The sequence below is a fragment of the Ovis aries genome, chromosome X (assembly GCF_016772045.2).
Source record: "Ovis aries strain OAR_USU_Benz2616 breed Rambouillet chromosome X, ARS-UI_Ramb_v3.0, whole genome shotgun sequence".
NCBI lineage: Eukaryota > Metazoa > Chordata > Mammalia > Artiodactyla > Bovidae > Ovis > Ovis aries.
In genome coordinates, this window is record NC_056080.1 from 261,289 (window position 1) to 287,887 (window position 26,599).

Consider the following 26,599-nt stretch of genomic DNA (forward strand, 5'->3'; position numbering starts at 1 on the left):
TTAAATAAGCAGGGTGACAATATACAGCCTTGACGTACTCCTTTTCCTATTTAGAACCAGTCTGTTGTTCCATGTCCAGTTCTAACTGTTAGTTTCTGACCTGCATACAGATTTCTCAAGAGGCAGGTCAGGTGGTCTGGTATTCCCATCTCTTTCAGAATTTTCCACCGTTTATTGTGATCCACACAGTCAAAGGCTTGGGCATAGTCAATAAAACAGAAATAGATGGTTTTCCGGAACTCTCTTGCTTTTTCCATGATCCAGCGGATATTGGCAATTTGATCTCTCGTTCCTCTGCCTTTTCTAAAACCAGCTTGAACATCAGGGAGTTCACGGTTCACGTATTGCTGAAGCCTGGCTTGGAGAATTTTGAGCATTACTTTACTAGCGTGTGAGATGAGTGCAATTGTGTGGTAGTTTGAGCATTCTTTTGCATTGACTTTCTTTGGAATTGGAATGAAAACTGACCTTTTCCAGTCCTGTGGCCACTGCTGAGTTTTCCAAATTTGCTGGCATCTTGAGTGCAGCACTTTCACAGCATCATCTTTTAGGATTTGAAACAGCTCAACTGGAATTCCATCACCTCCACTAGCTTTGTTTGTAGTGATGCTTTCTAAGGCCCACTTGACTTCACTTTCTAAGATGTCTGGCTCTAGATTAATGATCACATCATCATGATTACCTGGGTCGTGAAGATCTTTTTTGTACAGTTCTTCCGTGTATTCTTGCCACCTCTTCTTAATATCTTCTGCTTCTGTGAGGTCCATACCATTTCTGTCCTTTTATCGAGCCCATCTTTGCATGACCATCATGGTCAACAAAAGAGTCCAAAATGCAGTACTTGGATGCAATCTCAAAAATGACAGAATGATCTCTGTTCGTCTCCAAGGCAAACCATTCAATATCACAGTTATCCAAGTCTATGCCCCAACCAGTAACACTGAAGAAGCTGAAGTTGAATGGTTTTATGAAGACCTACAAGACCTGTTAGAACTAACACCCAAAAAGATGTCCTTTTCATTACAGGGGACTGGAATGCAAAAGTAGGAAGTCAAGAAACACCTGGAGTAACAAGCAAATTTGGCCTTGGAATGCGGAAGCAGGGCAATGAAGCAGGGCAAAGACTAATAGAGTTTTGTCAAGAAAATGCACTGGTCATAGCAAACACCCTCTTCCGACAACACAAGAGACACACCAGACATGAACACATGGACATCACCAGATGGTCAACACCGAAATCAGATTGATTATATTCTCTGCACCCAAAGATGGAGAAGCTCTATACAGTCAGTGTAAACAAGATCGGGAGCTGACTGTGGCTCAGATCATGAACTCCTTATTGCCAGATTCAGACTTAAATTGAAGAAAGTAGGGAAAACCGCTAGACCATTCAGGTATGACCTAAATCAAATCCCTTATGATTATACAGTGGAAGTGAGAAATAGATTTAAGGGACTAGATCTGATAGATAGAGTACCTGATGAACTATGGAATGAGGTTCGTGACATTGTACAGGAGACAGGGATCAAGACCATCCCCATGGAAAAGAAATGCAAAAAAGCAAAATGGCTGTCTGGGGAAGCCTTACAAATAGCTGTGAAAAGAAGAGAGGCGAAAAGCAAAGGAGAAAAGGATCAGAATGCAGAGTTCCAAAGAATAGCAAGAAGAGATAAGAAAGCCTTCTTCAGTGATCAATGCAAAGAAATAGAGGAAAACAACAGAATGGGAAAGACTAGAGATCTCTTCAAGAAAATTAGAGATACCAAGGGAATATTACTCAGCCATGAAAAAAAGAATGAAATGATGCCATTTGCAGCAACATGGATGTACCTGGAGATTAACGTACTAAATGAAATAGTACGCCAGAGAAAGACAAATACCATATGATATCACTTATATGCAGAATCTTAAAAAATGATACAAACAGACTTACTTATAAAACAAACAGACTTACTTATAAAATAGAAACAGACTCACAAACATACAAAACAAAATTAAGATTACAACAGGCCACAGCAGGGATAAATTTGAAGCTTGGGATTAACAGATACACACTAGCATAAACAACAAGGACCTACTGTATAGCACAGGGAACCTGTATTCAATATCTTATAATAACCTGTATGTACAACTGAATCCCTCTGCTGTACACCTGAAACACTGTAAAGCAACTATACTTTAATTCAAAAAAAATCTAACCCTTAATAACCATCCCCTGGGGTAGGAAAGGGTAACCCACTCCAGTATTCTTGCCTGGAAAAGTCCACGGGCAGAGGAGGCTGGTGGGCTCCAGTCCATGGGGTGGCAAAGAGTGGACACAACCGAGCATGCACACATACAACCAGCCACCAGTGTTTAGGTTCCTCCAGAAACTAAAGAAGCTGGCGTATGACCATGTCATCCCACTCCTGCGCATATATCCAGAGAGAAACATGATTTGAAAGGATACACACACCCCAATATTCACTGCCCCACTATTTACAACAGGCAAGACGTGGAGGCACCCTAAATGTCCACTGATGGATATATGTGATACACACATACAATGGAAGATTATTTGGCTTAATGAAACGATGCCATCTGCAGTCAGACAGAGAAAGAAAAACCTCATATGATATTGCTTACACGTGGCATCTAAAATAAAAATGGTACAAATAAACTGATTTACAAAACAGAACAGACTCACAGACTTAAGAGAACAAACTTAACGTTTACCAGGGGGAAAGGGTGGGAGAGGGACAGACCGGCTGGGAGGTAGGGATGGACATGTACACACAGCTATATTTTAAACGGATAACCAACAAAGACCTACTGTATGGCCCAGAGACTATTCAGTATTCTACAGCAACCTAAATGGGAAAAGAATTTGAAAAAAAACCAGACACACATATGTGTAGCTGTATACATGAAACTAACGCATTATTGTTAATCAACTATGCTCCAATATAAAATAAAAGAAAAAAAGGGCCCCACTGTCAGCAGGAAAACAAACTGTAATGCACACAAGAAAAAATACAAATGTGCAGATAATAACACACAAAGAACTCTGCTAGTCACCAAGGAAACGCAATGAAACAGATTTGCCTGTTTCAACAATGAAACAGATTTACCTGTCAAGTCACAGATTTAAAAAAAAAAATTTTTTTTTTAAATTTATTTATTTGGCTGCCTGGAGTCTTTGTGGTGGCATGCAGTATCTTCGAGCACTGTGCATGGGCCCTCCAATTGTGGTGCACAGGTTTAGTTGCTCCGAGGCAGGTGGCACTCAGTCCCCTGACCAGGGATCGAACCTGCATCCCCCGGCATTGCAAGGCAGTTTCTTAACCCCTGGACCACCAGGGGAGTCCCAAATCCTTTCCAAAAGACTGCTTGGCAATTCCACGTCCAGACTGTCCTCCTAAGGAAATGAATGAGAGCGGGAGTATTTCACCACGTATGCCTGCTCCGGTATTACTTTCCACTGGGAAAGACTGGGAACACATCCCTACAAGTCCACGGTGTTCCCACTGGGCGGCCGGATCTTAAGAGTGCCAGGCAGCACAGGTTTACAAGAAAAAGAAAACACTGTTTACAGCAAGTATATAAAGTGTGATCACATGTCCCAAAGGGGACATATTGCTCTCTCTCGATGTGATCCTGAGGACAATTTTCACTGTCTTCCTTCTGCCTTCCAGAACTTCCATATGTTTTTATATTTTATGTATTCAAATTTTGGGGGGGCCATAGAGCTTGGCATGTGGGATCTTAACTCCTCAACCAGGGATCGAACCTATTCCCGCCTGTAGTTGATGGTGAGAGTCTTAACCACTAGGCTGCCAGGGAAGTCCCTCTGTTTTTAATAAAAATGTTCCAATATTAGTAACATATTTTTTTTCTTTTTTAAAGAAGGAAATGTTACTAAAGACTACAGAACAGCCTAGGGAACTGTACCCCCAGATAAATATAAATCCTGGCTCTCGAAAACAAACCTCAGGCTTATGAAATAAGGGGCCACCTTTGAACTCTGGGAAACTGTGTGGGAAAAGATATTAAAATACAGGTGAGGCTTCCCTCGGAGAAGGCGATGGCACCCCACTCCAGTACTCTTGACTGGAAAATCCCATGGACGGAGGAGCCTGGTAGGCTGCAGTCCATGGGGTTGCTAAGTTGGACATGACAGAGCAACCTCACTTTCACTTTTCACTTTCATGCATCGGGGAAGGAAACGGCAACCCACTCCAGTGTTCTTGCCTGGAGAATCCCAGGGACGGGGGAGCCTGGTGGGCTGCTGCCTATGGGGTCGCACAGAGTCAGACACGACTGAAGCGACTTAGCAGCCGCAGCAGCAGAGCTTCCCTGGTGGCTCAGACAGTCAAGAATCCACCTGCAATGCAGGAGACCTGGGTTCGATCCCTGGGTTGGGAAGATCCCCTGGAGAAGGGATTGGCAACCCACTCCAGTATTCTTGCCTGGAGAATTCACTAGACAGAGGAGCCTGGTGGGGGGCTCCAGTCCATGGGGTTGCGAAGAGTCAGACAGCACTGAGCGACTAACACTTTCACTTTCAGAAGAGTGTTAGCATCTCTGTAAATTAAGAGAAAACCATCTGCTTTAAGCATCCCCCTTTTAGCACAATGCAGGTGACCCCAAATTTTTGAAAATACTGTATCTCAGAATATTGTCTGATTGTTATTCAAGTGAACCATATTTAGATACAGGTTATTTACTCAATAGGGTTCACATATTTATTGTAGATGAAAATTTTACTTTATTCCTATATGGCTATCAATCCTATGCATTTCTGTGCGCATGAGTACGTATACTTACATGCTTGTGTGAAAACATGTATAACATGCATGCGTGTATCCATATAGATGCAGGTGTATCTGTATGTATACGTGTTAAATACTTTCCTTGAATATCCAGTTATTCTACTTTAAAAAATTGTACACTTTATTATTATTATTATTCTGGCTGAGTCACAAGGCATGTGAAACCTCAGTTGCCTGAACCAGGGATGGAACCCACACCCCCTGCCTTGGAAGGCAAAGTCCTAACCACTGGACCACCAGGGAAGCCCCACTGTTATTTTATTTTTGAATGGTCTCCAAATATGTTTAAGAGCCCACTGGCTGGACTTTGTTAACAGTCCTTAAATAACACTGGGCATGTAAAGCTGCACCCAAGAGAACTCCATCTGCTAGCAGCTAACTTGATCCCAGAACACCTAAGTAGGTGTATCTGGCAAGCACACTTGCAATGCCTCACGCACCTCTTGCAGACAGAAAAGCCCGGTCTGCTGACAAGAGCCCATTTTATCTATAATCGGATCTCAAAGATAACACACACAAGTGTGTATGTGTGTGTGAGATATAAGTCTTCACTCACATGAATATCGGTAGCAAATGACCGCAACAAGACAACCCCCGAATCTGGATGTGTTACGTAAGGGGAATTTAAGCTCCTGGCTTCTCTCCCTGAGAATCGAAAATGATCACGGCTGAACGGGTCCTTAGAAATCATTTCACCCCAACTCCCTACTTCACAGATGAAGAAACAGAAGGTCACATCCACGGGGGCTTGGAACCTGTGTCCACAGTCTTGCACACTGCCAAAGAGGTGTCCGTATCTGTCTTGCCGCCCCGGCAACCCACGTGACAATTCCTCCACACTGCACTGCTGGTGCGCTGGCCCTGAGACGTGACAGCAAGTGAGAGAAGCAGGTCTGGCATCAGAAACAGGTCGACACACAGGCAATGCTGGGCTGCAAGCCCTGTCATCACCAGACGTGCCAGGAGCCAGCAGGTAACCCCACCCAGACAAACGTCCAGCCTGTGTGAATCCACACTGCGTATTTGCAGTGAATGACCAACAAGGACCAGCTGGACAGCACAGGGAACTCTGCTTGGGCTCCTGTGGCAGACTGGATGGGAGCGAGGTTTGTGGGGGAGAATGGATACAGGTATATGCATGGCTGAGTCCCTTTGCTGTCCACCTGCAACTATCACAGCATTGTTAATCAGCTACACTCCAGTACAAAAGAAAAAGTTAAACACACACAGACACACAGAAGCTGTGTGAATCCACTCTCTTGAGCCCCCGTTTGCTTCCTACAAAGTGAACATGTACTCCACATTGTGAGGTCCAAGATATATAGGTGAGAAGCCTTTGGGAACCTCTAAGGAACGAAATCCTGAGGATTCTCAGTCTTTAAAAAACTATCTAACTTCAGGCTCTCTTCAGACACCCAGGGACGTCTATAGGCCCTCCCAGAAATGACTTGTCTGTTGAACCTACTGGAAGGAAAGTCAGAAAACACGACTGGCCACGGACCAGGCAGAGGCAGGCTCACCCTGGCAGACACAAAACGCCAGCTCTTTGTTTCTAGTGCTTCCCCACCTACACCTTGCTAAATTTTCATCCCTACAAGACGAGGAGAATTCAAGGCAGTGAGGAGTGAAGCAAATGCATGCTGAGGGCCACACGGAGTATAGCTTCCCCAACCTGCGAAACCCCAACGCGGCTGGAAGAACAGTTTATGCCAAACACCCATCCATCAGCATATGTGACAGGGTCACGTGTCACCCCAGCTGGGCAGGACAAGCCTTATCCAACTTGTATGGTCAACACCCATATGGATGGTCATTTCTAATATTTTTTAAAATATTATTTTAAATTGGAGGATAATTGCTTTACAACATTGTATTAGCTTATGCTGGACAACAATGTGAATCAGCCATGTGTATACATATATCCCCTCCCTCTTGAACCTCCCTCACGTCCCCCATCCCACCCCTGGAGGTCAGCACAGAACACCGAGCAGAGCTCCTTGTGTCATCCGGTAGCTGTTTTACCCATGGTACGGTATATATGCTAATACTCCTTTAATAAATGGCTTTTCTGTGTTTTGTTCATGCATTCACAAATGACAATATTCCTGCCAATATTTTCCCATAAGTGGTATATGTTTGTTGGGTTCATGTGCGTGTGTGTGTATGTGCACATGAGAAAGATGGAAAGGATGAAATGTCTCTCCACTATGCTTGACAGAAAGAAGCACAGAGACATCCAAGTTTCTACCATCCGGAAAATTTGCTTCTGCAATGTAATGATAAAATATATATATTTCTAATATACACCCTCCAAGATTCTGGTTTCCAAGGGAAAAGAAACTATGTCGATACTATTCATCACAACTCGACCCAATCTTTTATTTATTTTATGACAGGGTAACACATTTTTCCTTCATTCATTGTGTAGGTCTTCAGACAACGTATACGGCAGCAGGTTGTTCTGAACGCTGCCAGATAGCTTTCTGAAAACCTTTCTCCAAACCCCTTTTCCCCTCAACGGTTCACCTAGGCATGACCACCACTTCAGGCATGATCCACTTTCAAGAAAACTCCCACCCAGGGAAGTCAGTTCCTGCAGACCCAGAGTGCGGCAGTTTCTCTGTGAAAAAGGCATCTTCCTGCCACACACACCAAAGTGTGCTTGAGTAAAGCAAAACCGTTTCAATCACTTAGAAATATGGCCAAAATTAGTAACACCTTTCATTTATCACAATAAAAAAAGGCAAAAAACACACACACACACACACACACACACACACACACACACACACACACAATCCCACAGTATATATGCAGCAAAACCCCGTAAAGACTGCATGTCTCTCGATGGGCACAATCGAAAAAGAGCACAGATCCAATCATTGCAAAATGCTCACAACCAACCTCAAGCACTTTTCTCTATTTATATATATATATATATATTTTTTTTTTTCACTGCAATCAGCAGGCTAGGAGCGAATTCACCCACCAAGCATTTTTTTTCATGACTCAACATGCACATCTGATTTCCCTGCCTTTCCCCCCCCCCCATTCTGCTGTGGCTGACTCACCATTTCCTTTCTCCATCCATATTCAAAGCCTACTGTTGTGAAAACGCTTATTTCTTACTGTTATGGAAAAAGAAAAAAGGGCACAGCAAGCACGCGTCTTCATGCAGGGCTGGCGCCCTCCCGCCAGCCTCCTGGGGGACCCCTGGGGACCCTCGGGCAGGGGAAGCAGGTCTGCAGATCCCACTGAGGCGCTCGCCCCGCCCCCCACGCCAAGGGCTCCCAGTCCCCCCCCCCCCCGCTCGCCGTCGGCATCGCAGTCCCAAGAGCGCACGTGTCTACCCGTGCGCGCGCGCGCACACACACACTACAGGCCCGCGTGCCTGCACGCAGACTGAGCTCCAGCGGACTCTGCACCCCCTATCTGCACTATTTAACCATCCGGCAGAACAATACACAGGGAGCGCGTCTGCCGGTCTCCCCCAGATCCACCCCCCCCCCCCACCCACCCCCCTCCTCCCACCCCGACCCCCCGGAGCCGGCAACTTGCTCTTCAAAGCAGGAGAACAAAAGGGGCACGAGCAGCTTGCAAGCCCGGAAAGCAGCCTTGCCCTGCAGACACCCGGAGATGGGGGTGGCGGGGGTACCCGGCTGGCTTACCCGTGCCCTGCCCGCCGCGAGCGCGCCTGGCGGCCTGACTGCGTCTGCTGCCGCCTAGCAATGGACAAGTCCACGCAGGCTCCCTCCGACTGCAACCCCGGGGGCCTCCAGGCTCCTCGGTGACTCCGCTGGCAAATCCCAAGGCCAAACCCCAAAGCCTGGCCCTCCCGGAGCCTGTCTCCCTCTTTTTATCACTTCAAAGTGATAGGGAAAAAAAAAAAAAAAAGCTCAGTCCACTTGATTGCGCCACATTATATCCTCCAATTTGTGCCCGTTCAATCTCACAACCTTAAGGTCAGACGGAACAATGAAGTTGAAAAAAAAAATAAATAAATAAAACAAAACAAAGCCAACATTGAATAGCCCATTCCATGTGTATCTGTGTTTTGGGGGTTTATTACACACTCGGTAGGAATGTGATCGGAACAACTAACAGAGTAGAGTGTCTCCGGAAGTTTTACTGCCTAGAAGGCATTGTGTGCAGACCACCAAAGGGTCTGACCTTGACCCAACCCGTCCCTTCACAACGATCTGTATTTAAAGTCCCTGCACCACCCGCCCCAGGCAGCCTGAGACCTTGGGTGCTCACCACCCCCACAAACACTCAGGAAGTGCCACCCACCAGGGTCCCTAACAGCCCCTTCCCACACAGACTGCCTTGACTCTCTCCAGCCCAGCACTTACCCTTCAGGTCCAAGGTTCACCACCGGCTTGAACCTCTTCAAAATACACCCCAATTAACTTTCCACTCTCGCTCATTGAAACAAACAACCCACGCTACTTTGCAACATCCCCTGAATTGTGGCTACTTTTGGCTCCCATGGCGGCTCAGACAGTAAAGAATCGCCTGCAGTGCAGGGGATCCGAGTTCAACCCCTGGGTTGGGAAGATTCCTTCTCCCCCCCGCCCCCCAGAGAAGGGAATGGCAACCCACTCCAGTACTCTCGCCTGGGGAAATTCCATGGACAGAGGAGCCTGGTGGGCTAGAGTCCATACAGTTGTAACAAACAAGTCAGACACAACTGAGAGACTAACACACACGTGGCTATTTTAACTAAAAGTGACTTTCTTTTTGCACCTGCTTGATCTTAGGCACTGTGCTGCTCCATTACTGTTACACACATTAAACTTACATAAATCTGCAAGGAAGGTCGTTGCTATGTTTATCTCCAGGCCAGCATACTAGTGAGTGAAAGTCACTCAGTCGTGTTCGACTCTTTGCAACCCCATGGACTATAAAATCCATGGGATTCTCCAGGCCAGAATACTGGAGTGGGTAGCCTTTCCCTTCTCCAGGGGATCCTCCCAACCCAGGGATCGAACCAGTGTCTCCTGCATTGCAGGCGGATTCTTTACCAGCTGAGCCACAAGGGAACCCAAATAATGTATTAAGTATGCTATTCACCCCATTAAATTTTAATAAAATAGAATTAACCCACTGAAATAATGTCCTGATGTCACAGTAAATTGGGAATTGCTGAGGCAAGCCGCAAATATCAGGAAGCAAACTAAGACAGGTGGGCATAAAAGAATTCTGATGGTGACAAGGCAACCAAGTATGTTACGTAAGTCTATGCAGATGCTGAATATAAAAGTTAATGTCTGGGAACTCTGGGGTTTTCACGCTGCTGTTTAGTCGCTAAGTCATGTCTGACTCTTGTGACCCCTTGGACTATAGTCCACAAGGCTCCTCTGTCCATGGGATTTTCCAGGCAAGAACACTGCAGTGGGTTGCCATTTTCTCCTCCAGGGGAATCTTCCTGACCCAGGGATCGAACCTGGGCCTCCTGCATTGGCAGGCAGATCTTTACAGACTTGAATCACCAGGGAAACCATGTTCCAGGGAAGACTAGTCATTGGGACGTTATTAGCAAGCTTAGCTGGCTTTATGCAATCACACAGAAGAGAATGGATTTGAACCTGTTTTCTGCCCCCAAAGCCCACATTCTTCACACTTGTTTGTTTTTTTAAGTAATTTTACTTATTTATTTTTGGTGGTACTGTGTCTTCCCTGCTGCAGACTTCCTCTAGCTGCAGTGATCAGGGGCTACTCTCTAGTTGTGGGGTGTGGCCTTCTCATTGCGGTGACTTCTCTTGTTGCAGAGCATGGGTTCCATGGCACACGAATTTCAGCACTTGCAGCTCCTGTGGCTTAGTGTCACATGAGATCTGCCTGGCTAGGGATTGAACCTGTGTCTCCTGCATTGACAGGTGGATTCTTTACCACTGAGCCTCCAGGGAGGCCCCTGCACACTGGTTTTCATCTCCATGTATTATTTTACCAAGCCCAGGACCCATCACTACCCGAGGGCGCCATCCACCCAAGGCCAGCCGCATATCTCAGAGCAGAACCCAAGGCCGTCCATATTAACAGGCATCCACGAAGAGCCTGGTGGCTTTCCTGGGAGCTTCTCTGGGTGGTCCAGGGGCTAAGACTCCATGCTCCCAAGAAAGGGACCCAGGTTCAATCCTGGGTCAGGGAACTAAGATCCCATATGCCGTCCCTAACAGTTTGCATGCCCCCCACTAAAGATCACATATGCCACGGTTAAGAGTTGGTGCAGCCAAATAAATGAGGTTTGCACCTGACATTTACAAGCTAACTTGAACTGCCGTGAGGAAAGCTACTCCAACACTTCCTTTCAGAATGCTTTTAGATTTACAGAAAATTTACAAGAGGAGAACGTTCCCTACACCTGTTTCCCCTGCTGTCAACACATTAGTACATTTGCCATTACTGTACGCCATAATTAGTACAACTGCCATAATCGCCATTAGTACATTTGACTAAGTTGCTAAGTCGTATCCGACTCTGAGAGCCCTGGGCCTGCAGCACGCCAGGCTTCCCTGTCCTGCTTTCTCCCGGAGTTTACTCAAACTGAATCCACTGAGTCAGTGATGCCATCCAACCAACTCATCCTCTGTCGTCCCCTTCTCCTTACCCTAACTCCCGTCTTGGTACATTAACTGGAGTCCACAACGTAGTCAGACTTTCTTCATTCTCACCTACTATTCTCTCTGCGTTCCAGGACACCCCATTTCATTTACCAGTCACAGGCTCCTCCCATCCAAGTGACAGCCTCTGAGACCATCCTTGTTTTCCAGGCCCTCCAGCGTTTCCAGAGGGACCGTGCAGGCATTCGCAGAATGTCTCAGCTGGGATCTGTCTGATGTTTCTGTCGTGATAACCGACCCAGGAGTTGTGGATTTGAGGGGCGGGGGGAGTTGGAGAACACAGAGGTGAAATGCCCTTCTTATCCTCAAATACAAGGACCATGCTGTCAATGCAATGATCTCTACGGATGAGCTGGCGGGGTTAGCTACACCAGCTTCTCTGCAGTCACACAGCCTCACCCCACCATTTCACCCCGGCCCCTGTGGAAGAAGCTCACCAAATGCAGCCCGAAGTATAAGACAGAAGGGCTCTACTCCCCACAACACACCTATCCCACCCCCCAAGGGCAGAAGACCTGCAGAGATTCAGAACTTTTCTGTACAGATCTCTTTCCTCCACTTCTAACATACTTGATCACTTATGTCTATCGGTGTGGGCTCAGGTTTTATTATTTTTAATGTTTATTTCAAAACTTGGTTTATTTTAGGCTGTGCAGGGTCTTCACTGCCGCACGGGCTTTCTCTGGTTGCAGCAATCGTGGGTTACTCTCCAGTTACGATGCGTGGAATTCTCACTGTTACTGGCTTCTCTTATTTTCAAGCACAGGCTCCAGGGCTCCTGGGCTCGAGAGCTCAGTAGCTGTGATGCACAGGTTTGGTTGCTCCATGGCATGTGAGATCTTAGTTCCCAGGCCGGGGATCAAACCTGTGTGCCCAGCACAGCAAGGCAGCTTCTTAACCATGGGACCGTCAGGGAAGCCCAGGGATATTTTATACACTCCTTTCTATACCACTTGATTTCACAGCAGTTTTGGTCACAGGAAACTCCAAGCCAGCTTCTGTGTCCCTCTGGCAAATCCTCATTGTTATAGGGTTTTCTCTGTGTGTGTGTGTCTGTTTGTTTGAGTACTTCCTTACTTTTGGGGGACAACACACTGCAACTTTGTTTTGTATTCCGCCAGCCCCAACCCTAGACTTGCCCGTTTCTCCAAGGAGCCCTGGATCTTTTAATGGAAAAGCAGAAACATCACTTTGCTGACAAGGATCCGTCTAGTCAAAGCTACGATTTTTCCAGTAGTCACCTTCGGATCTGAGAGATGGACCATAAAGAAGGCTGAGCACTGCAGAATTGATGCTTTTGAACTGTTGTGTTGGAGAAGACTCTTGAGAGTCCCTTGGAGAGCAAGATCAAACCAGTCAATCCTTAAGGAAATCAACCCTGAGTACTCATTGGAAGGACTGATGCTGAAGCTGAAGCTTCAATACGTTGGCCACCTGATGCGAAGAACTGACTCATTTGAAAATACCCTGATGCCAGCAAAGATTGAGAGCAGAAGGAGAAGGGGGTGACAGAGGATGAGACGGTTGGATGGCATCACCGACTTAATGGACATGAGTTTGAGCAGGCTCCAGGAGATGGTGACAGACACGGAAGCCTGGCGTGCTGCAGTCACCAAGAGACTGAGCGACTATCACTTTCACTTTCATATTAGCAACCAGAATCTGGCAGCTGCTTCTGCACTAGGAAATCCATTTTTAAGAGAAGGCCTCAATGAATGATTTCTAAAGAGAAAGTATTTTTATCACGTTAAGGTTTATCATTGGGTTTTCCTACATCTACGTTTCCTACAATGAGGCCAACTTATCAAGCATATAAGATGCTCAGAGCTTACGCGTGGCGAACACCATTAAGACTCAACGTTGTAAATACCCGTAATAAGTGGAACACACATCTGCTTTTACCTGATAAGACATTTGTGCCCTTGAAAAAGTCCACAAGTAAGAAGAGAACAGAACACTGTAAGTACCCTGGCACGCATACATCCCAAAGGAACTGTTCCTCTTATCCTAGCCTCAACTTGTACCCAAGTCACTCCACGTGAACCTTATGATCTGTGAATCTCAGAAAGGAGATTCCACTCTCAGCATCTTTTGCTTATTACACGTCCTTGCTGTGAACGGGCCACAGCCACGTTAACCAAGCCAGAGACCAGTGAGATGAAAATGATGAGAGGCATGGCTATCAACATTGCAGAGACCACCACCAGAAACATCTGGACAGAGGACCACACAGGCCCCACCTCCCGTCCAGGAAGCATCCTCACTGATTTCCATCCTTTAGCCTCCTGGCCAAGTCCTAGGGCTGGCAAGTCCTCTCTGTCTGGGCTTTATGGGAGCATAGCCACACCCAGCCCTTCAGGGACTGTCCAGACCTGCTCCCAGGTCACAATGGCAGAGCTGTCCGCAGGCTGGGAACACTGAGTTCCCTGAGGGCCAAAGTGTTTACCGGTCTGATCCTTTGCAAAGCTTGTTGACCTGTGAGCTAGAGCCAAGACTCGACTGGAGTCACACACGACCTTGTTTCTTTATTTTGTTTCCAACCTCCCAACAGAAATTTTATACCAAAGTGGGTGTAATTAATTTACATGCTCATGATCAATATGTAGAAATTCTATTGATCTACACAGAACACATGGTCTCAGCTGGGTTAGACATGTGACAATTTAATGAGTGAAAAGTAGCATTTTTATTGCAGTCTTTCTTTTAAAACTGTATTCAAGGGCAGCTGATTTACTATGCTGTGTTAAATTTCTGCTGTACAGCAAAACGATTCAGCTATACATATAAATACAGTCTTTCATATTCTTTGCCATGATGGTTTACCACAGGATATTGAATATAGCTCCCTGTGCGCCACAGTCAGTTCAGTTCAGTTGCTCAGTCGTGTCTGACTCTTTGTGACCCCATGGACTGCAGCACGCCAGGCCTCTCTGTCCATCACCAACTCCCAGAGCTTGCTCACACTCATGTTCATCGAGTCAGTGATGTCATCCAACCATCTCATCCTCTGTCATCCCCTTCTCCACCTGGCTTCAATCTTTCCCAACATCAGAATCTTTCCAGTGAGTCAGTTCTTCACATCAGGTGGCCAAAGGATTGGAGCTTCAGCATCAGCCTCAGTCCTTCCAATGAACATTCAGGACTGACCTCCTTTAGGATGGACTGGTTGGATCCCCTCGCAGCCCAAGGGACTCTCTCAAAGAGTCTTCTCCAGCACCACAGTTCAAAAGCATCAATTCTTCGGTGCTCAGCTTTCTTTACCTGCTCTACAACAAGACCTTGTTTATCCATCCTGCATAAACTAGCTTGCATCTTCTACCCCCAAACTCCTAATCCTTTCCTTCCCCATACCGATCCCCTCTGTAACCACAAATCTGTTCCCACAAAGCATCATTCTATATTAATTATAAAAAAAATTTTTTTTGTGGATTTCCAGCATTGAAGTGATTTGAAAAACTGAGATATACCCAAAAATTCACCCTCTGGCAGTGTCTGGTTTAGCAGCTTTTAGTAAATTCACAAAGTTGGGCAGCATCACCACTATCTCATTCAACACTATTTCCGTCACCCACACAGGAGCTCCATACCACTGGGACAGACGGCCATCCTCCCAACCCTCACCCACCTCCCCTGCGTCTCCACGGATCTGCCTGTTCTGGGCAGCATCTACACACAGAATCATGCAAGGAGAGGCTTTTTATGATATTCTTAAATACGTCTAGTTCCCTTGTTTTTACAGCTCTTAGACGTAAAACACAAAGTGTTAAGCTATTCAGTTGTGTCTGACTCTCTGTGACCCCACGCACTGCTGACCGCCAGGATCCTCTGTCCGTGGGACTGTCCAGGCAAGGATACTGGGGTGGGTAGCCATTCCCTTCTGCAGAGGATCTTCCCGACCCAGGGATCAAACCTCGGTCTCCTGCACTGCAGGCAGAATCTATACTATCTGAGCCACCAGAGAAGCTATAAAGCATAAAACAGATATGCAAGCGACATGAGAGCAGAAGCATTCAGCCAGCGTTTATATAACACCTTTGCTGGGAATGAACTGTTCCTCTCGTGGCCCCAGACACCCCACGTCTTGTAGGTGCAGTTACCGTGGCTTCCCACGTGCCACATAAGGACTCACTGCTCCCCTCTGCAAGACAGGAGCTACAGCTCTGCTGGCAGGGCACCGTGAGGGCTCACCCCTTGTGTGTGGAGACAGCTGGGTTTTTGCGTGAGCCTGGACTCAACCTTTTGTCCCTGCTGGGGATGTCCAGCTCATCACCTCCAACAATGTGACCCAAACACACACAAGGCATGACCGTGCACACTGTCCAGAACATCCCGGTAATAATTCTAAGATTTCTCAATGGATACAAGCTTTCCCTTTGGGGTGATGAGAATGTTCTGAAGTGGATGGTGGTGATGGATGAACCAATTCCTACTGACTGATGAGAATGTTCTAGACGTAGATGGTGGTGATGGATGAACTAATCCTGTCGGGGTGGTGAGAATGTTCTAGAAGTGGATGGTGGTGACAGATGAAGTAGGCCTTTGGGGGTGGTAAGAATGTTCTGGAAGTGGATGGTGGTGATGGATGAACTAATCCCTTTGGGGTCATGAGAACATTCTCGAATTGGAGGGTGGTGACGCATGATGAACTAAGCCCTGGAGCCCTCCGACCACTGCCCTTACAATGCTCCCTTCTGAATAACAGGGAGTCACAAGACAAAACCAGGGAGTAAGCAAACCTGCCCGTCCCTCAGCCTGGCTCTGCATTTCTGGAAGTCGCATGGCTATAAACATGAGGAGAGAATGTAATGACAAATGAAGACGTTAAAAACAGCACCAGACGCTGAGCCCAGGACCTTCCCACGGCCGCTGCTCCTCATCTCTGGGAGCATGGAGGTCAGTCAGCAAGGCTCCCTGCACAGGAGATGCTGCACCACTGGAAGCTTGGCCTTCATCTTGTGATCATCCCAGCCTGACTTCCTAATTACCCGGCATGGCGGTTCAGAAGGGAAAACTTCAACTGCCACCTTAGCTCACTGAATTCAGGCCAGAAAAGCGAGCAGCACATGAGAGTGGAACACTCTCCGATTATGAAACCTTCTTGTGAGCAGCCGTGAGTGCACACAAGGTCAGTCCTGTGCGTGGAACGAACGTATAAACACCAAGGGGAAAAGGGTGGCTGGGGGGAACTGGGAGATTGACACATACACACCATTGATGAAGAAAGTGGGGGAAAAAATAGTGAAAGTGTTAGCTGTTCAGTTCCATCTGATCACAACCCCAAGGACTGTAGCCCGCCAGGCCCCTCTGTCCATGGGATTCTCCAGGCAAGAATACTGGAGTGGGTTGCCATTCCCTTCTCCGGGGGATCTTCCTGACCCAGGGATTGAACTCGTGTCTCCCAAGTTGCAGGCAGATTCTTTATCATCTGAGCCACCAGAGAAACCCATACACTATTGAGGGAAAAGTGAAAGTTGCTCAGTTGTGTCTGACTCTTTGCGACTCCATGGACAGTCCATGGAATTCTCCAGGCCAGAACACTGGAGTGGGTGGCCTTTCCCTTCTCCAGGGGATCTTCCCAATCCAGGGATTGAACCCAGGTCTCCCACATTACAGGTGGATTCTTTACCAGCTGAGCCACCAGGGAAGCCCATACACTATTGATACTGTGTATAAAATATATAACTAGTAAGAACCTATTCTATAGCATAGGGAACTCCCTGCTCTCTGGGGATCTAAATGGGAAGAACTTTTTCAAAGACAGCATATATATCCATCTGCATCTGTACACACGGCTGATTCATTTTGCTGCACAGCAGAAACTAACACAACACTGTAAAGCAACTATGCTCCAATAAAAATTAACTAATAAAAAAAGAAGTCAGACTTGGCATTGGGCTCTGACACCAAGCCACCTCTCAGGGGAAGCTGGGCAGGGAGGTGACCCTCAGCTGGGTTTAAGTGTGTTGATGGATTTACTATGAAAACATGCTTTTCCCTAAAGAGCGTAAATCACGCTCCACCAATGTAAAACACATTCCACCTTCTGGCTGTTACTGGGCTTAAGGATCCATTCTTAAGTCTCCACCGTGACCCCCCCCCCCCTTCTTCTCGCAGGTGTCCCAACAAAACACAAGCCTGCAGGCCAGAGCTGGTTAGCTGGCAGCAACTCCTCCTAGCGGGGGCGGAGGTAGCCAGGAGGAGGCTAGGGGCGGGAACCTAACAGGCCACAGCGCCGGGCTCCACCCCACAGGAATACTCTGCAGAAACTCCCAGAACAGAGTCCTCTACAGTGTTCCCACCTACCAAGAGGTGGGGGTGGGGGGTTGGGGGCTGGGGATGGTTTCTGGGTGATTCAAGCAGATGGCATGTATGGTGCACTTTCTTTACTTATCCCATGTGATAAATAAAGGAAATACGTGTACCATAAAATTTCCTTGTGATAAATAAGGAAATATCTGTACCACTCACCCCAATGTACAATCAGTGGGAGCAGTGAGCTTGTCTCTCTGCAACTAGATGGTCCCATCTGGGGGAGTGATAGGAGATACAGACACCTGAAGGGTGCTGCTAATGTCCAGTCTAGTCCATAACTGGGCTTTCCTGGCGGCTCAGCTGGTAAAGAATCCATCTGCAATGCAGGAGACCCCGGTTCAATTCCTGGGTGGGCACAATCCACTGGAGAAGGGATAGGCTATCCACTCCAGTATTCTTGGGCTTCCCTGGTGGCTCAGCTGGTAAAGAATTCACCTGCAATGCGGGAGACCTGGGTTCAATCCCTGGGTTGGGAAGATCCCCTGGAGTAGGGACAGGCTACCCACTCCAGTATTCTGGCCTGGAGAATCCCCTGGATGGAGGAGACTGGAAGGCTACAGGTCCATGGGGTCGCAAAGAGTTGGCACAAATTAGCAACTTCACTTTCTTTCTTTCTTTAGCGGCCAACAAGTTCGTGGCACCAAATTTGACATGCTGATGTCTTCACTCCAAAAAGCAAGGAGAGCCTGCTGCTTCATGTACGGCCGGGTCAACTAAAATCGTCAACACAAGTTCGGCAGCGGGGTTCTGCCAACAGAGAATCATTTTTTGCCATGATCCAAAAGGAGCTGAGTCCCACCTCCACTCATGTTCTGGTTAACAGATCAGCAATTAGAGGGTGTTAGTTGCTCAGTCCTGTCCGACCACGTAACATTTAAAAAATTGACAATTATGCGTCATCACCCCAGTTGTAAGCATGGATGTCTTTCCTTCCCTCCTACGCTGGGAGTCCCTGTCGGGGTGGAGCATCTGTCCTACTTGATCCAGAACCAGAATTTTGAACCTCAGGAAAATGTTCTCAATTTGGAGAGTTGGGGGTAAAGAATCTAAGCTACTCCGTTTTGTTAACAGAAAAACTCCATTTTGTAAGGTTCCGGGAAAAGAGCCTTTGGAAATCCCCTGACCTCACCCCCACCACCCACGAGCCAATCAGACCCCAGACCAGAATCTCCTGACTTAACATTCAGGAACTCGTGGTCTACCTAGGTAATAGGGACGAATCAAAAACCAACACACAACCCTTCAAAAGAAAGTGACCAATCAGACGTCCCCCTACCTAGAAATTCTTTTTTTTCCATGAACACTCCCTATATAAGCAATGTAACCCAAAACTCGGGGCTCTTCCTTACAGCCGCTGCGTCGGTATCGGTGGGAGCCCCAGCTCGAGCTTGGTAATAAAAACTCTCTTGCTTTTGCATTGAATATCGGCTCCCTGGTGGTCATTGGGAGATTTCGCGACTTGGGCTAACAGGGGGAGGGAGAATGGATACACGTATATGTAGGGCTGAGTCTCTCCGATGTTCACCTGAAACTATCACATTGTTAATTGGCTATAGTGAAAATGAAGTCTCTCAGTTGTGTCTGACTCTTTGCGACCCCCTGGACTGTAGCCCACCAGGCTCCTCCGTCCATGGGATTTTCCAGGCCAGGATACTGGAGTGGGTTGCCATTTCTTTCTCCAGGGGATCTTCCCAACCCAGGGATTGAATCCGGGTCTCCTGCATTGCAGACAGGCACTTTACCATCTGAGCCACCAGGGAAGCCCAACTGGCTATACTCCAATATAAGATAAAGTTTTTTTTTTTAAGTTCTCAATTTGATTTACATGAATAACTATCTTGATACTCTTCTGGTACCCTAATAAATACAACAAAAACCAGTTTTCATTATCATGTTCTGGTTAACAGATCAGCAATTAGAGGTCATTAGTTGCTCAGTCCTGTCTGACTCTCTGCAACGATATAGCCTGCCAGGCTCCTCTGTCCATGAGACTGTCAGGCAAGAATACTGGAGCGGGTAGCCACGTCCTTTGCAAGGGGATCTTTCCGACCCAGGGACTGAACCTGGGTCTCCACATTGCAGGCAGATTCTTTACCCTCTGAGCCACCAGGGAAGCCCTTATACAGACTGTTTTACATTAATTTATGCAAAACACTGGGCATCTTTAAATATTTGCATTATAGATCTCAAAGGACAGTCCCTTACCTGCATTTTCATGTATTTTATTTTCAAATTTAAATGTTTCGAGGGCACTCTCCTTGGCCAGTTACTTCAGAAAATAAAACAGTCTCCAAAAGTTGACCACACCTTCTCGACATTCCCGTTCTAGAATTTCACTCGAGTCTCGCCGCTCTTTAACAACCCATAGGATGATTCTGAAAATTGCTAGGTTGGTCGCGCAACAGCGGGAAAGCTTCTGGAAGTCACTCCCTCGGAGTGGTTACCCACACAGCCAGCCAGAAGCCAAGACTGTGATGCACACAGCACATGATTCCCTCTCTCCCTGCCACCGCCATCTCCCCCCCATCCACCCCTGTCCTCTTCATCCCTTCGCTGCTGACCATGCCATTGTAACACACACACACAGTATGTACAGTGAAGCCATTTATTACGACTCTGAACAGCAGAGGAGCTCACACACACACACACACAGTGAAGCCGTTTATTACGACTCAACAGCAGAGGAACACACACACAGTCACATACACACACACACACTCACTCACACACACACACACACACAGTGAAGCCGTTTATTACGACTCAACAGCAGAGGAACACACACACAGTCACATACACACACACACACACACACACACAGTGAAGCCGTTTATTACGACTCAACAGCAGAGGAACACACACACAGTCACATACACACACTCTCACACACACACACACACACACAGTGAAGCCGTTTATTACAACTCTGAACAACAGAGGAACACCCACACACCCACAGTCACACACACACAGACACACACACAGTGAAGCTGTTTATTACGACTCTGAACAGCAGAGGAACACACACACAAACCCAAACACACAGAGTCACAGAGTCACACACAGACACACACACACTGAAGCCGTTTATTACAACTCTGAACAGCAGAGGAGCTGAAGTCCAACCAGTGCAGCAGCGAGAGCTCTGCAGTTTAAAGGCCCGAGGCCAACGCTGGGCAGGAGGGAAGCCTTCCCATGTGTGCAGGGTTGCCTGGAGCAGCCCCCCCCCCCCCGCCTCCCCACAATGCGGCACGCTCGGGACCGCAGCAGGGCGAGGAGCCGCTCTGATCAAGATGACAGCTGGCGCTCCGCACGTGATCCGCTTGGAACACAGGGTCACAAAGCCCCAACCGTGCAGCTCGCTTCTGCAGGTGCATGCCTCACGGCAGCCGCGTCCCACAGCAGCACACGCAGACCACCATGCCTGCCCCCTTCGAGCCACCGTACCCTTGCACAATGCTGCCAGCAGCCAGTTCTAGAGCCAAATGAAATAAGACCCTGGCGCACAAGGCTGGCAAGAGTCAACATTCGTTTCTGCAACACAACCTTCAATTCTGAGGTTGATGTTTTAATCCGAGCAGCTCATCAACCCCCAGAGACCCTCAAGGCACAGAAAGATCTGCACTCAGCGACCCTACAGTGCACAAATCGGCTTCCATTTCTCCATCAGTGTTTTGTTTCCCTAAAAAAAATATGTATTTATTTGGCTGTGCCACGTCTTCAACTGCAGCACACAGGACGTAGTTCTCTGGCCAGGGAGGGAGCCCAGGTCCCCCACACTGCAAGCTCCATGTCCTACCCACTAGGCCAACAGTGAAGACCCTTTTATCAGCTGTTTTGCAAATAAGGTTAAAGCCCAGCTCCTGCAGTGACCTGAAATGCCCTCTCCTGCGATCCTCAGGGATGAGGGTCCACACAGTGGTGTGTATTTCACCTAAATTCCACTCTCACTGCAGGAAGACTGCTACTCTGGACACATTTTAGAATGTGGGCATATAATCATGTTAACACTGCGGCCAGCCCATTTTTTCATGCTCTGACCTGCTCTGGGGGAGCTGACCGAGTCAATTTCTATTTTTAAAGCTCAAAATGAATTCATTAAAGAAGGCCTAACCCCATCCTTTCATTAACAATCCTTCCAGGCAACTTGGATTCCCCGGCCAGCAACCCAGCTGCGCCCTATTCGTTAAAGGGTCCCTTCACTTTGCTGTTCTACATAAAGCATTCCATTCAAGCCCATCACACTGGGTTTCTCTGTCATCAGCAAGAACTCGACTGCGTGCAAAACACAGCAGCTGTGTGATGAACCAACAAAACTGCCCTAAGGAGGGCGTTCACAATGTCCTGCCCTGGCTTTGCTGGCCCCGCCGGCAGTGCTGAGGGGCCTCGGGCAACCCCAACTGGTGACCAGCCACTTCAGGTCTGGCCGAAACCACACGCCCGACCACATTATCCGAGCCCTCACCCCCATAAAGCAGCCCACCTGCCCCCCAAGATGCCTCCTCAGGGACCCCAAGTGCAAGATTCTCCTACCTTGGGGTGGGGCCTCTGTCCTCGGCCAGTGCCACCAAAGAAAGCTCCGTGTGCTCCTCCGGGTCCCCTGCTTGCCATCGAGGTTCCATGGAGGTGTCCTGCCAAGGGCAGCACAACAGGACACCCAGTCATCAAGCAGCCTCCCCCCTGAGAACCCCTGCGATCACGATCCCCTTCATTGTGGGCGCGCCCTGTGAGCCAGCACCCACGAACTGGGTGACGTGGCCTGTGGTCAGCCGGCCTGGAGACCATCAGCCCAGCCCTCGTCAAAATGACTCAAGGAGACCGCAGTCCCTTTGGGCTCCCCAGCAGGAAGCAGGACTCTGATGTGAGGGCTGGAAAGCTGTGTGACGTGGTGGCCCCCAACCTCACCCAGTCAAATCAAAACACTGCTGGTACACAGCTCACCGCAGTCAAAGCTCAAGCCCTGGGACCTGGAGTCTGGCAGCCTGGTCTCTTGACCTCGAGAACATGGATTTCTAGAAGGTCACGTGGCACAGGGCACCATCTTGGGGGACACACATGCCCTAGGTGTCCACAGGCCTTTCTGTACCGGGGGCCACACAGAAACCAGCACCTCTCTTCACACATGCACACACACGTTCATAAGTGTGTAACAAGGCGATCGCTGGTTCTATTGTTTACAAAAGCCTCCATTGGATGCCGCAGGAAATCTTTCCTTTGAAATACACCCTTGCAGATGGAAGGAGCGGAAAAGGCAGAGAGAGGGAGACTGACTATGAACCATGAAGTATGAATACAAGCACGGAGGGTTTTTAGAAAGCGAAACGTCAGCTTTCACCATCAACACGCCTAAGGAAAGTGCAATAGTTTAAAGCATTGCACTTTCAGTTATACTTGCCCCAGAGCAATATTTAAAAATATCTAACCCCATAAAATAAAAACCAAATGAGAACAGTAAAAGTATGAAGTGACATCAGTATTTGAAAGGCGTTTAACATGTGTTAAGGGTGGACATAAGGCACCCCTTTTCATTTCAGAGGACAACTTAACCATTTTCTGTTGTTTCCCCCAATTTCTTCCCGTTCAATCAAGGGCAAGCTAATCAAGAGGGAAGACAGCTTCAGCTAGAGATGAGGCTGGGAAGTCGAGATGTGGGGGAAACCAGGACACCTGCAATTGTCATGAATGTGTGGACCTCGGCCCCAGGTACCACTCGCAGGAGCTGCTATACTGGCTGAGCCCGGTGCACAGAAACGTTTGGACATCAGGACACAAGTCACCATGACACCAGGCCATGCTGTTCCCTGGGTGTCCCATCTGTGCCTGGGGGTCAGGCGGGGTTGCATCTGGTCCCCTGCAGGATGCTCACCTGCTTGTAGAGGTCCGTGGAAGGTGATGACCGGGACCTTTCGTGGACGTGCTGCGGCCTCTCCTCCTGGTCCACACCCACGTCGAGGATGTTGTCGGCGGAGTGGTACCTCCCGCCACTCCTGGCTTCCGGGACTTTCCTCTGTTCCCTCCAGGAGGCTTGATACTCTGCAAAGGTGCCGAGCCGCTCTGGCCGGATGGGTCTCCCCGCCTTTCCGCCTTTTCCAGGGCCCGCTGTCCACGGCATCTCTGGCTTCTCCCTGGGGAAGCCACAGGGCGCCGACCTCAGCCCAGGCTGAGGGACCACGGGCTTGCTGGTTTCCTCAAAAAACTTCCACCTCTCGGCAAAGGTGCGCACCGTCTCGTCATGGGGTGCGGGTCGCTGGTCCCCCGTCAGCCCCACCGCGTTCATCTTCTCGGGCTCCGAGTAGGACTTCAGCTTCTGCTCGGCAGTGAAGCGCCTCCGGCTCCCGATGCGCGCGCTGCAGCTGCCGCTGCCGGCAGCGCACAAGGGCGGCCCAGCACCTGGGGCCCCCTCCCAGATGCGGGGGGCTGGCTCCGGGTCCGCCAGGCTGGGCTCCAGGTCGGGGCGGCGGAACGACGTGGCCCTCAGGACGCGGGCCTGCGCCTCCTTCAGGTGGTCCTTATAGGTGCCGCCGGGTAAGGTGGTCTCTGGGGCACCCACTGGCTGCGCCCGGGAACCACGCGCCTCAGTCTCGTCGTTTTCCGCCTCCCCCTCCTCCTCCGCGGAGCTGGCCAAAGTGGCCGTGCTCCGGCTCTTCTGCAGCCTGGCTCGCCGCTGCTGGATCTCGTTCCTCAGGGTGGTGGCGAAGCGGTCGCTCCTCCGGAGGGGCTTGCCCGCCGGGGCCTCAGAGAGCGCTGGAGCCGTGTCCTCGTGGCGGGTCTCAGGCGGGCACGCCCCTTCCCGGCTCAGCGAGTGCAGCATGGGCGTCTGCAGGGGGCAGATCTCGCCACCCCCGTCATCCAAGCTGCCCACCACCCTCTTCCTGCCGCCTTTGTCCAGGAGGCCAGCCCCCGGTGGGTCCTCGGGTGCCCTGTCCACCGTCTCCACCCTGCCTCTCTGCTGTGCGCCCGGGGCACCCTCCAGCCGGGACGGGTAGCAGTGGGGCTGAGGGGCCAGGGCGCCCCACTGGGGACCGGGTCTGGACATCACGCAGTAGTAGCGGCTCTGCGCGCCGCAGTCACCCCTCTGGTCTGCAGTGCGCAGCCCTCCGACGACAATGGGAGCAGGGCTGTTGTCCGCGAGGCAGTCTGTGGGGAGGGGCTCCCCTAGCCACGTGGCGGCCCTGGGGCCCTCACGGAAGAAGGGGCCCTCATCGCTCGAGTGCCGCGGGTGTTGGCATGTAGGCAAGGGCTGCGGGAGCCGCACGTCCGTGCTCGAGAGAGAAGCCTGCAGCCGGCTGGGGGCCCCCAGGAGGGCCCGGGCTCCGCTGTCGCAGGCTGGCCACCCACAGTCCACATGCGCCCCTGGCGTGCACCCCGAGCTTGCAGCTCTCTGGCCGTCGCCCCCGCGCGCCAGCCTCAACGGCTGATCAGCGGGTTCGGGTCTCTTCCAGTCGCCACCGTGGGGCTGCACGCGGCTCAGGCCCAGCAAGGGCTGCACTGGGGTGGCGTCTGCTGAGAACATGGGGCCCTGGGTCTGCTCATGGCTCCTGGTGGCAGCGAAGCTGTCGCGGCGGAGTGGGGGAGGCGGTGGGGGAGGGGACGGAGGGGCTCGTCTCTTATCCGGAACATACCAGACGGGCCCGGAGCTGGACCGCCCGCAAGCAGCTAGCTTGGGCTCGGGGCCATCCTCGGGGACCCGGGGCGGGAAGCACCCCAGGGGCTCCTCGGTGCCCTGAGCGTCGCCGGCCGTCAGAGCCGGCCGGCTGTCCACTGCAGCGGAGGACTCCCACAGGCCCACTTTGTAGAGGATATTCTCGGCTGAGGACGCGTCCGCCTTGGGCAGAGTGTGGTCCGGGGTGCTGGAGCGGGTGGAGAATGAACCGTAAGCTGAGTCCCGCTTGCTGGCGCCACCCAGGCGGTCGATGCTGCTGCTGGACTTGGCCGCCGAGAGGCGCCCCGACGGGTCGGGCTGGGAGGATGGGTCCAGGCTGTCGACGCTCCCCAGTGAGCTGAAGTGGTCCGAGGTGCGCTGCAGGTTCGCTGGCTCCCAGGCACCGCCCGACAGGTCCTGGGAGGAGGAGCTAGAAAAGGAGAAGAAACCACAGGCAACAGAGGGGGGCTTTAGGGCCGGGTTGTAGGGAAGGGCAAGAGGAGACGGTACATGTGGGCGCAGCTGCCCCCGTGCAGACATCACCTGCACTAAACACTCTTCCCCCATGGAGATCCCTGGACGGGAAGGTGAATATGAGTATGCGCAACTGTGTCCCAGTCTTTGCAACCCCCATGGACTGTAGCCCGCCAGGCTCCTCTGTTCATGGGATTCTCCAGGCAAGAATACCAGAATGGGTTGCCATTTCCTTCTCCCGGGGGATCTTCCGGTCCCAGGGATCGAACCTGCATCTCCTGCATTCGCAGGTGGATTCTTTACCACCTGAGTCACCAGAGTGAAGCCCAGGGAAGGTGAGCACACCGCATCTAACTTTTCATATTTCAAAGAGCAGCTTTTCCAAGGCAGGCTGAAAGGGTCGGAGTCCTATCCACTGGATGCCTTTTCCCAAAAAGAAAAACTTCAATGCTGCAGTACATTCCTGGAGACCATACCCACAGGCTGGGCGGAAGTCCGCAGCGTGCAGAAGTATCCTGGATAGCAAACTGCAGCCCACAAAGCTAAGGATGGCTTTTAGGTTTCCTAGTGGGGGGAGAGGGCAGAATTCAAAGAGTACCATGTGACCCATAAAAACGATCTGAAATTCAAATTTCAGTGCTCATAAATATAGACTTTGAGGGGAACACGGTCATGGCTGTGTGCAGGGCTCCAAACCCAGAGCTGAGCAGCTGCCAAAGACACCTGCCTACCAGCTG

The 26,599-nt window shown here is 49.8% G+C and overlaps 1 protein-coding gene across 6 annotated transcripts in view; it reads right to left on the reverse strand.

Annotated features, from left to right (window-relative positions):
- Positions 1 to 26,599, reverse strand: part of LOC101119619 (protein Shroom2) — a 147,940-nt gene that overhangs the window by 28,795 nt on the left and 92,546 nt on the right. For all 6 annotated transcript variants that reach the window (XM_060407611.1, XM_027963344.3, XM_027963345.3 and 3 more), the window contains 2 exons: positions 23,613 to 25,818; positions 22,280 to 22,377 (listed from right to left, as the gene is read on the reverse strand). In XM_060407611.1, the coding sequence (XP_060263594.1) occupies positions 22,280 to 22,377; positions 23,613 to 25,818 (2,304 nt within the window). The remainder of the gene's footprint in view (positions 1 to 22,279; positions 22,378 to 23,612; positions 25,819 to 26,599) is intronic.